We start from the raw sequence: 11068 nt of genomic DNA, 5'->3' as shown, positions 1-11068 counted from the left end.
CTCTAGTCACCAACAAAACTCGTGGTCATGGCCGAACGATGACACTCATGAAACGCACATTCTTGACTGAACAGGGGCTCGGTTGGTTGGTAGTTCTTTGTCGGCAGGTGCGCGCAAATGGCCGGATGGCGGCAAACGCATTTGGATTTGTTAGCGGCCGTTACTCCCGACGCGAAGTACTGGTTGGAGACGCAGTCTGCGGAGCTAAAGTAGCGGAAGTGCACGCGGTTTCGCGGTTCGGCTGGCGAGGTCAGTACCGAATGAAGAGGTCCCTGCCTGCGCGCTGTGTGAATTCCTTAGTGTCTCGGCCAAGTCGGCCACCGAGCATCTTCCAGATCATCTGGATGCTCACAGAGGAATCTTGGCGGCACATTTGGTCCAGAGAATTGCGGGTCCCTTTGCGTGGAAGCTGTGAGACTACAGCCAAGCCTTTCCACAATCGATTTACTGGTCACGAGACCCTGCCAAGACCCAATTTTGGGTGCATACGTGCGACCCCGGTCAATCTTTCTTCTAGCACCCACCGGACAAAAAGGGAGAAGGAAACGAGCACGCAACTATTGGCCATAGACACACTTTCCTTGGACCAACACACCTTGGTCTTGAATACGGCGGCACCGGACCTCATACCGTGTGCTGCGAACGGGTTTGAACCAATCACCTTCTCCTGCCGAGTCCCTGCCATAGCCCTTGCCTTCTATACACATGCCTCTTCTAGCACGCCACAACGCACGAGTCGCGCTCAGTTGTATCCAACTCGTAACGTCTAACTCCCTGGAAGCCTGCCGGCTACCCGTTCACAACATAGATTCTGGTTGTGAGATGTCTGGTTGTGAGGTTGTCCTCGCGAAAGGCTGGTTTCCAAATAGCAGGAGTGATCATTCCTCCGGTGAAATAGAGATTCTTGCACGACCATTTTTTTGAACACCAAAAACACCACACACTTTTTGGACACAAGATGCGCACAAGTTTGTGGCGCATCAAGGATAATGGATGGATGGCTCAAGGCCGACAGAAAACCGCCACACGACACAGCGATAGCACACCTCGTTTCTGTTACACGAGTTTTTAGCAGGCGCCACAAGAGGTGACAGGGCCCGCTTTCGGGAACCTGCTGGCTGTAGTCGTGCCGTTTCCAGCACCGATAGGTGCACTACCTCGCACGTGAAATGTTCGATCGGAAGCCCGAAGGCTTCTCCAAAAAAGCGTATGGAGATAGATTTGTTGGTGAAGTTACTCCAGATGTCAAGGGCCGATTGAAGACGAAGTCAGTGGGGCTGCGGTGGAAGCGCTGCGACGTAGTCAAGCTGGCTATCTCAGAACGGAATGGAAATATCCCAATTCCTGCAATCCGGCCACAAATAGGCTTTCAGTCTTTCCCTTGACCACTGGTCATTTTGTATCACACGGCAAAGCCTCCATGCAGCGGCCTAATTTCTGAAGATAAGGTCCGGCAATCATCTCTTTCAACTGCCATGGCAAGAGGTTCTGTTTACCACATCGCAGGGCACCGTCTGTTTGATATCTGATTAGCAATTTAGTCAGGGCGATCACCCATCACTGGGAAAGAAGGATTGGTCCTTCTTTCAGGACACCACGGACGATAATAAAGACTCTGTCTGTGGGGACCTCCATTCCGGGCACCGACACGGGTGGTGTGCCCGGAATGGATGTTCTACTTCATCTTGGATATGGTGGCACAGAACCTGAGGGGGTTGGGTGGGTGGATCAGCTCACTGTTGATGTGCTAGGGCCCGACACTAACACATCAAGTCTAGCCGTGCTCGAAAGATGAGTCCTAGTATACATACGATCTAAATTTCCCGGCTCTCTTCGGGGTAGTGTTTTGACACTTGACATCCACAGCACTCTTGTGGGCAAGGTAATCATATTTCAGTTTCAGTAACCCAGGCAATATGATATCGTCATCGGCAGGCAACTTATTCATCAAATCAGACACTTCGCTCATATCGCTACAGGGAAATACGTCGGAAATTGATCAACACATCTCGGGTCGGGATTAGTGGGTAATTACTTCATTTTCAAAGCCTTCACTATTCTCTTTCTTAAGGCTTCCTGCTTCTTAAGCTTTGTGAGTCTTGCAGCAAACTTGTCAATACTCGCCGACTTCAAATATTCAAACACAATCTGGGTGAGTAACGTTTCCATCGGGTTGATCTTGTTCTCCTCCCGCTTCAACATTGCTTCACACTCACTCAGGAGATATGCATCCTCCTTCATCTTAGACAGCTCTTTTGACACATGATGGCTCATATTCACCCTGTCCAGATTCTTCTCATGTTCCAAGATCCTGAAAATGAACACGTGTGCGAGTGCCTGAACAAAGCGTGCATCTGCCGGAGCACGTGTGTATTCGCTGAAATAATCGTGTCACAAGTACGTGATATAGAGAGCTTGTCCATCTCGACAGTCAGGAAACACTGGCGGTTCGAAATAGTTCCATTGCTGTGCAGTAGCCTTGGCAAAAGCATGTTGTATACACTTAATGGACATATTGGCTTTCTTCAGGGCTTGATAATTCCTTCGAACAACACTCCCTCGCCATATGGCCTGTATTCTAACTACACGAGCGGCGATCACGCCTAACCACGCATGCTCCAGCTGACCCATCGTCTGCGGATGAATGTAGACCCTGTTATTCTGGATGGTGAACTCGGTGGCTCTCCCAGTCTTAATAGTGGCCATGATGGCCCCAACGCGAGCAACTGGATCAATCGTCCCCAGGACCTCAGGAAGAGGCCGGGCAAACTGCGATACGCCAGAAGAAACGGTAGTACTCGTATGAGCACCCCGGACATCAAAAACCGATCCTCGTCGGTCCCTACCTACTCTGGTCGGTACGTTCAGGGTAATGTTGGTCACCACCGCGCTCTCCTTGCTGGCTTGTTGCTTATTGGTAGATTGATCACGGGCCACGTCTGACCCTCCTCTGGACCCACTGCGATTAGTCGTTTCAGAACTGACTTGTTCCAGTCCCCGTTTTGGAAATCGATCCTTGCTGGAATGAGAGTTAGCAGCAGGCGAGTGAGTAGCAGGGGTACTGGCCGAAGGGGTGTTGGCGGAGGGGAGGCTGATTCGGCATTTGGTCTTGCGGTGGCCGTGGAGCAGAATTGAGTATTTCTGGAGGAAGTGAGGAATGCTAAACCAAGGCGCATGAAGATTGTGATAATCCTGACAGAAGCGACTCAAGTTGAACCTGCAGATTTGGTCGAACAAGGTGAAGGAGTTGCCATAGGCTATATTAATCAAATACGTGGAATTGCAGTCTGCGAAGTCGGTGAGAATTCTCCACATGTCATGGAAGTGGCCCTCAGTGTCGTCCAGAATAGTTTTGAGAGTGCCTGAATTCGTGTGAGTCTTCCACAGCTTACAGACGGCTTTCAGATGGTGGCTAAACATCAATTTCCAGTGCACGGTATTGTATTCAGTCACACTCGTTTTGCTGGTCATTCGCATCACGTGCTCCCGGCGCTTATGAGCAGCTAGTCCACAAGGTGTGTCATGGGGCAAGTTCTGGATCAAGTAATGCACAAAGCTAACGTCAATGTCGCTATTGTAGTCGTTCAGCAAACGGCGAATATGGTACGGCCCAATGGGGTTCAGCAGCATTTCGCCGATCTTCTTCTGATTCACCTGCGGAAAGATAACCTCCCGCAAACGACGGGCCACCACCGACATCAAGAAGTGTCCGTAACCACCACTCGTACCTTCGTACCCTGGAGCCTTATTGCTGCGCCGCCCACCGCAGCCACCGAACATGGGCCCTCCGCTCCCTAATTCCTCTGCGTGCCCCCCTTTCCCATCCTCCACATGGATTCCCTCGCCGTCGAACACGTCCTTCGTGCCCAAATCATACTCCAAATGCGCAATACAGCCTTCCTTCAGCCGCGCCAGTCGTTCCATTGGGTTTTCTTGACACTTATTCAGCCACTCCCGCGACAGCAACGCATTGTTGATCCGACTCCGCACGTACCGAAAAAGGCCATTGTAAATAACGCTCAAGAAGAAGTCTCGGTACACAGCACACTCCGCATAGTCTAGCCACCGATACTCGCTCAGCCAAGGCGGCAACGACCCCATAACCGAATCCATTTCGTGGCTGGTCAAGTACACCAACTTCGGAGCGTCTTTAAACACGGTCGACCGAGCAGGGAACTAAAACACAACCACATGGTGACCGACCATCCCACTGCTATTGGGTGATCCACTGCTGTTGGGGCTAGTGCACCTACGTCATGAAGGGCCCCTTGATTATGGGGGCTGTACAGGAATTCGGAAGCCTGCCGATCTCCGCACAGGAGGGCCGTCGTGAGATCAGGTGAGAAGAGGGCCAGGAAAACGACGATGGGGATTTTCAGTAAGTCGCAACATACCAACGCGCTCTCGACAGACGCAGGGGATATCGGACACGGCTCAGCCTTCACCAGTCGCAATTGTTTATCCACCGGGTCAGTAACAGTGGCCAGGATGTAGGCAGAAGTGTACTCCCGGAAGTTCTCGGTGTTCATGAAGAAACTGTTCCCCTTGGCCACCTTTTGCGCGCTGTGACTCGGATGATCCGCTTGGCTCGACATTACCAGCCTAGAGTGCTGTCTCTGCGTCATACGCAAAGCACCTCTCCCAGGCGAGGATAGGTCGTGCCCCGCCATTCCCGGTTGAGAAACTGCAGCAGTCATTTTGGGGGAATTAGTCTGCGCCGTCCCAGCCTGGGTGCCGGTGCCGGCACCCATATCGGCCGGAGCGCAACTCGTTCCTTGAACTGAAGCATCGTCGAGAACGTCGTCGATGAAGAAGGTCTCACTCGCGCTGAAAATATGAAATCGAACGTTCCGCAAATGCAGCAGTGTCCCCAGAACCGCCAAGGTACACTCGTACTCGGACGGAGAAAATCCAAAAACGGTTCGCAGGCAGGAGAATGTCTTGGCGCCGTTGCACCGGTGGTCGACCAGCAGTGCCCGGAAAAACGGGTCCTGGTTCGCGGGGAAGATCGTAGCCGTTCTAGTCAGAACATCACCCCTTTCATTCACAAGTCGTTCCCGCCCATCTTGGCTTCCTTCCGGACGTGGCTTTTCAGACCCCATGGGGGGATTATTGAGCGCTCCATTGGGGTTGAATCCGCCGCTAGCACTTGTAATTAAGTTACTGGGAAGCCTATCAGGACTTATGTCCGGCTCCTTTGTCGTCTCGTCCCCGTCCACGGAGCTCGTAACCCCGGCCTCAACTCTATCGCGATATGTAGCCAAGTCAGCATTGAAGACACTAAACATATGAAATTGTTGATGGTCGCATTTGCCTAGTCTAAATCGGTGCCTCCAAGAAGGATCCAGAATGATATCCGATGCCCCCAGGAGCTGGAAGAAGATATGGAACGGCCAAGGGGTCTCTTCGTGCTCCAAAGGCACTTCATCCTCAATATCGGATGAGGAGTCGTCTTCGAACAAATTGCTGAAATGTGTGCGATGGATCGCGCGCGCGTGTTTCAGCGCACCGATGGAATTTTTTCCGTGGAGACACGACAGATCTATTAAGTTATGCTGAAACGTTAGCCCAAGAAACCGCCGGTGCATGTCAATAGCGCATTTGTACCCGCGGAAGCCCAAGCAAACGTTTTCTCGTCCTACGCCCGGACCGCAGACCATCGAATCCAAGATATGTAGACCCGCTAGGACCCTGTCCAGAAAGCTCGAAGGCAACGCCGCTTCATTCACTTGCGCAGACCAGGATAGGCCCATGGAAGACATTTTGCTTTGAGAATTCAGTCCCGGATGAACCCGCAAAACGCTCGTTGTAGGGTTCGTTATCCGCCGACGGCGGACGGACTCGGTAAACGCCAGCAAGCTCTGACGGCGCTGCTGCTGGGTGTTCAGTTTGGTGGCAGGAGCGATAGCCATAAGCGGAATTTGATCGCAAGTATTCCGCAGTAGACACAGGAGGTACTGCAAACCTTCCTTCATGAGACTCTTGTTCTGGAATGTGTGAGATCGAGGATCCGGACCGCATGCCAAAAGCATCCATATTCGGTCACCGCCTCCATGATCCATTTCATCCAAGCCTTTGTCGATCCATCGCCGAAAGTGAATGGGTCTTAACCAGTAGGAGCATGATCCAATTACGTCCGAACCGAGGCCCGGCGGCCACCCAGCTAAAATGCATGCGTCCCTAGCCGTCGGGCGTGCCTCCCGGGTGCGCATCTTTCATGCCTCCCTGGTGTTCATCCCTGATGCCTTCCTGGTCTGCTCAGTCCATATCCCCCCTTCGTCGGCGAGTTCCCCACTCGTCCAAGGGGGTGCGTCTTCACCCCTGCCTCTTACGTTGTGGGTTGTTGAATTGAGCCAGTGGCAGCTCGTCATTGGTCTCCGAGAGCAGCGCCGGGTTGGCTAGAGACATGATGATTTTGTGGCTGATTCGAGTCCAGGTAATGCGTTGTTTCTCAACGCATCTGCGGATCATGTAGAGCAGGTCGGGATCGGTCCAGGAGTGGAGGTATTCGAAGCTGGACTGTATGATGTCGATTGGCATGGTGGTGGCCAGTAAGTTGTAGACGTCTTCGTACGTCTCGAGCTTGTCGCTGAACCAGGGCGGTCCGCCGTTCAGGACTCTGTGTCTGACTCTGCATTTGATGGCGTAGACCTCGTCTACGAGCACGGTCTCGTTGGCGTCCTTCTTCCCCCCCTCGGCCCTGCAGTTGAACTCGGGGTAGGTGACGCCATTGCCGTTGGACCGGCATACGGCGGGCACAAGAACTAAGGTGGGGTGGGGCAAGTGATACCAATCATTGACGGTGTAGTTGGTGAACTTCCGCAAGCACGCAAACGCCTCACTCGGCCGCACATGGCCCGCGTCTCCTCGGTGACTTATGTCGCCTCCATACCTCTGCCGGGACTTGTGACTGCGCGCCGAGACCAAGTCTTCAGCCAAAATCTCATTCACCGGTACCGATTTCGTCTGACGGTCTTTGGTCAAAGAAACGATCTTCGCCGGATCCACCGAAAACAAGAGCTTCTGAGCTTCGCGATACTTCTCGTCATATCCCGCCTCGCCTGCAGGCACCTTCAACCGGATCTTGTAACGCGTCATAGTCGGCTGCGCTCCTACGTTCTCCGAATGACGGTGCAACGTAGTCTTATCCATCACACACTGCTTCGAATGCTTCTACGATGTGATTTTTAATCCGGCGGATGCGGGAGGGAGCCTCATCAGATCTCGGTCAAAGTTGATTGGCGTCTGGACCAAAATCTTGTACGAGCCGCCCTTGGGATGGAGAGTGGGGACGGGATGGAGAATGCCCCGGTCCGGTAGTAAAAAGAGAAGCAAAAATGCAGGTGATCTAACCGTGGGCTAGTTGGCTGTCCGTGGTCGTCGATTTTTGTGACTGTCGGCTGGTTGTAGCTCGCCGGCGTCGACCCGGTTAAATTCGGAATAAATCCCGGAAGTATTATCCACCATGAAGGGCGCCCGATCCGGTCAGCAGCGCGAGGCGTCTGGCCGCACGTTGCAGCTCCTGTGCTTCATCGCCCACACCCCCGTAACTGGGACTTCTCCGGCGCTGTCTCTGGGACCTCCCGTTAGCGCCTGCAAGGCCATGCCTGTCGCACGAGCGGATATCCACTTCTATGCCACCGAAGGGTCGGAGCACATCTTAAGGAAGGCTTTGCACTTGGACACGGTTGAGTCGGAACCACAACCGGTGGCGCCGCCGCCCAGCCAGCCAACGAGCCACGTGCATCGTCATCACGTGCATCATCACGCTCGGGGTGCCACCACTCCGGACTCAGCGACCCCCGGCCCGACATCCAGCCCGACTCCCGGTCCGGTTTACAGAGACATCGGACAGAACGCCCGTCAGAATGCCGGTCAGAACGTCGGTGAGACCGTCGATGAGACCGTCGGTCAGAACGTAATGGTGCAGCCAAGCCTGCCGTGTGCGTCAGGCGGTCCCCGGGTGTACTACACGTGTCAGTACGCCCAGTCGCATGGCACGGTGCTCGCGACGCACCCAGCCGTTGTGACGCATTCGAATGCGTCGTGTAGTGCCGCGTGGGATCAGCAGGTCGTCGTTTCTCACCAGCAGGGCGTCGTTTCTGACCCCCGGGGCGCCGCCTGCAACGAGTGCGTAGGCCGTGTGGCGGCCTCCCAGTGGCGCGACGTCTTTCCCAGGCTCGGCACTGCACGAGTGCCTGTACACACGCGCGTGCCCGATACGTTGGAGGAGTTCTTAAGTACCCGATTCACAGACCCCGTACTCCGAAGATTGCAGGCAACTGTGCTCAACAAGTTCGAGACGTTCAAACGCCAATTTATCGTCGAAGTCGCAGCCCTAATCCACGACCACCGAGACATGGCCAAGTATATCAACAACGCCTGCTTCTACTCGTGGCTACAAGGCACACCTTCCAACCCCACAGTGGCCATACAGGCCGAGCACGAGACCAAAATAAAGCTCGTGCGAGATTACGCCGATAAGTACATATACCATGCGGGCTCCGGCTCTCGCAGCGTCAGCTCTCGCAGTGTCAGCTCTCGCAACGCTGGCTCAGCATACGGGCAGGAAGAAGTTGGTCCCGAGTTCGTCACAGTGGACGGAGAGGAATGCGAAGTCATGGAGTCTTGGTAGAGTTCGATTTTCTCCAATTTTTAGAGTCAAACATTGCACCATATGTCGATTAATCGGGTGCTGCTGTTGGTGGTTTGCGTATCGGCATTACGACAGGCTTTGTGGAAGCCCAGTGGTGCCCTTTTGTCGGGGACGCCGTCTGATTCTCCGGTTGCGAGAGATCATCACCTTCAGATAATCATAAACCAGGGGACAGGAAGCGAGGAGTTGGACCACGCCATGTGTGATCTATATGCGTTAGCGGGGTACTTTAGTAACAAGCTCGCAAGCCCGGGGCTCCGTACGACTCTGTTGCGATCAACCGTTGGGGGACAGTCGCCGTCTTCAGAAGCTCTGTCGGCCAACAGCAAAACACACGAAAAGTGTCTGAACCAAGAGAGAGTGCGCTTGCAGGCTCACATGGACGAGCAAGAGGAAGCTATGAAAAAGCTGACGCCAGTGCCCAAAGCTTTGAACAGTCGACTCATCGCATTGCAAGCCATGCAGCTTATCGCCCAATCGATCCTGCAGCTCAAGTACATAGGTAAAGAGATGGACAACTTGGTCTTCCTGGCAGGCCACTATCATACCGACGTACAGACCATCCTTGAGACTACTCCACCCGACCAATTTCTAACGATCGTGGACCAACTCCGCAAACAAGCCAAAGAAAAACACCGTAGGTCTCCAGTTCTGGAACAGGCCAAAAAACACCTGCAAAGGAATCCGGGAGAAATATCCGCCTTCAGACGCGCCTTAGAGGAAGCAATTGAAGAAGATATCATGGACGAATTCGGCGACCGCAACGAGGTTGCACTTGCACACGGGCTCTTCACATAATCCTCTCCCACTCCGACCACTGGCCCCAACATCGTGACGATGTGTTCTGTTGCCCCGGATCTTGCCTGGAGGCTGTGCCAAAAGGTTTGCGTGAAGAAGGTGCCAAAGTTTGAGGTAAAAAAAATTGGCCTTTTTTTGAAATGAAGACCGTGGGTGCCGTGCCAAGGCTTCGATGCACATCAGGTTTGGTAGCCCACATAGTGGTGCCTGTTTCTATGGATGGGAAGGTGATAGATGTGGTGTCTTTGAATCGGCCTGAAGAGCCGCTGTATTCTTCTGCCGCGGACTTGGCTGCAGTGTGGTGGACTCCCGTTCAAGAAGCTTTATTCAGCGGGTTGGAGCTATTGGATGGTATGCCAGCTGCTGCAATAAACGGTACTTCGTTCTCCAGTTACCAGCTGAGCGGTTGCCTGACGAAATCAGACAATTGCGGGGCCGAAGAGGAGCTGACGGCCCTGCTGCACCAGAACGTCCGGTTTCAACAGAGCCTTCTGTCCACTGTGGCTGAGGTGATCTTTTCTCTCGTACCCGGAGCCAAATACTTGAAGGACGGGAACGCCGAACGCCTCCTGGAATGGGGACAGGACCACGTGGCCGTGCTCCAAGTAGAAGCAGCGCAATCCGCCTTCTATGCCCGTTCCTCAGATGGCGGGGCCACGTACTTGGATGGCACATACTGGGAGGGCATGGACGTCCCAGTGGGGGGGCGGACACTAACCATCCCGTTCTGTGGAAGAGTGCAAGATGGGACACAAGAGGAAGAAGATCAGCTAATCCTCCAAATCTTCAACATGGAGTTCTATTCCGAGCAGACGCTAGACGAAGAACTGCTTCGCGAGGAACGGTTCTACGGTCGGGACCCATTCGATCAAAACCACCCAGCTCTGTCTACAGCGACCAAGCGGCTCTCCAAAACACTAGAGCGTGACGAGGACAGGCTCCAAACCGAGGTCCAACAGAGCTCAAACCGAGGTTCACCAAAGCGCAAACTCGTCCAAATGCCGGTCTGATACTACCTTGGCAGTAGTCTTTGGACAATTTTATTTTAATAGACCCTTGATGTATTTCACTCGGTGATGTATTCACACATTCCTCGGCTCACACGACACACAAATTCGGTTTCGGGTTGTGGCAATCCCGCATGGCTATTTGTACGGGGTTGATGGAAACAGTCACCATATCACGCAACTGGAACCTGCCGACACACGAAGAGTCCAAACACCTGACAGCACCAGGAACATCCCTGCAGAGTCTCTGTTCGAACGTCTGGCAGGCGATGGTGTGGGTGGGGCGTTGTATCGCTGTTGTGACAACAATGTCGCCAATGTATCATTGCATGGACAAAGTGTGCGCCCATCGGCACACAAATATTAAGACTCTACAGGTGACGGTATTGTTGACGTTAGGCCGAGCCAGGGATCAAGCCGGGGTTGTCATGGGTTCATCAGGCCACTGGCGCCACAACCGGATAGTCGGTCCCACAACCAGGTGGTCTGGTGTTACTAGGCTTTTTTTCCACCCGTTTTATGGCGACATGCGACCCTTTATTGCGGAGACGAGCTCTACAATTTCGGTCACGCTGGCTGTGGTGTTCTTCGTCAGTTGCGATGACAA

General features: G+C 53.5%; 6 protein-coding genes across 6 annotated transcripts; 3 read left to right on the top strand and 3 right to left on the bottom strand.

The window, feature by feature from the left end:
• Window positions 1–1798: 1798 nt before the first annotated feature.
• GNI_061570 (hypothetical protein) lies at window positions 1799–2241 on the bottom strand (the record flags this gene model as incomplete). Its single annotated transcript, XM_011136254.1, has 2 exons — window positions 1799–1973; window positions 2036–2241. The coding sequence occupies 2 exons, from the start codon at window positions 2239–2241 to the stop codon at window positions 1799–1801; spliced, it is 381 nt and encodes a 126-aa protein (XP_011134556.1).
• Window positions 2242–2391: 150 nt separating this feature from the next.
• GNI_061560 (hypothetical protein) lies at window positions 2392–4595 on the bottom strand (the record flags this gene model as incomplete). The annotated part of the gene is made up of 2 exons (XM_011136253.1): window positions 2392–4176; window positions 4395–4595. 2 exons carry the CDS (start codon window positions 4593–4595, stop codon window positions 2392–2394), a joined length of 1986 nt encoding a protein of 661 aa, XP_011134555.1.
• A 1720-nt stretch (window positions 4596–6315) lies between these two features.
• GNI_061550 (hypothetical protein) lies at window positions 6316–7152 on the bottom strand (the record flags this gene model as incomplete). The annotated part of the gene is made up of 1 exon (XM_011136252.1): window positions 6316–7152. One exon carries the CDS (start codon window positions 7150–7152, stop codon window positions 6316–6318), a length of 837 nt encoding a protein of 278 aa, XP_011134554.1.
• A 313-nt stretch (window positions 7153–7465) lies between these two features.
• Window positions 7466–8635, top strand: GNI_061540 (hypothetical protein; the record flags this gene model as incomplete). Its single annotated transcript, XM_011136251.1, has 1 exon — window positions 7466–8635. The coding sequence occupies one exon, from the start codon at window positions 7466–7468 to the stop codon at window positions 8633–8635; it is 1170 nt and encodes a 389-aa protein (XP_011134553.1).
• Window positions 8636–9034: 399 nt separating this feature from the next.
• Window positions 9035–9454, top strand: GNI_061530 (hypothetical protein; the record flags this gene model as incomplete). Its single annotated transcript, XM_011136250.1, has 1 exon — window positions 9035–9454. One exon carries the CDS (start codon window positions 9035–9037, stop codon window positions 9452–9454), a length of 420 nt encoding a protein of 139 aa, XP_011134552.1.
• Window positions 9455–9594: 140 nt separating this feature from the next.
• Window positions 9595–10464, top strand: GNI_061520 (hypothetical protein; the record flags this gene model as incomplete). Its single annotated transcript, XM_011136249.1, has 1 exon — window positions 9595–10464. One exon carries the CDS (start codon window positions 9595–9597, stop codon window positions 10462–10464), a length of 870 nt encoding a protein of 289 aa, XP_011134551.1.
• Window positions 10465–11068: the final 604 nt, after the last annotated feature.

The sequence above is a fragment of the Gregarina niphandrodes genome (assembly GCF_000223845.1).
Source record: "Gregarina niphandrodes unplaced genomic scaffold scaffold00009, whole genome shotgun sequence".
Classification (NCBI taxonomy): Eukaryota; Apicomplexa; class Conoidasida; order Eugregarinorida; family Gregarinidae; genus Gregarina; species Gregarina niphandrodes.
This window is presented reverse-complemented; position numbering and strand designations above follow the sequence as displayed.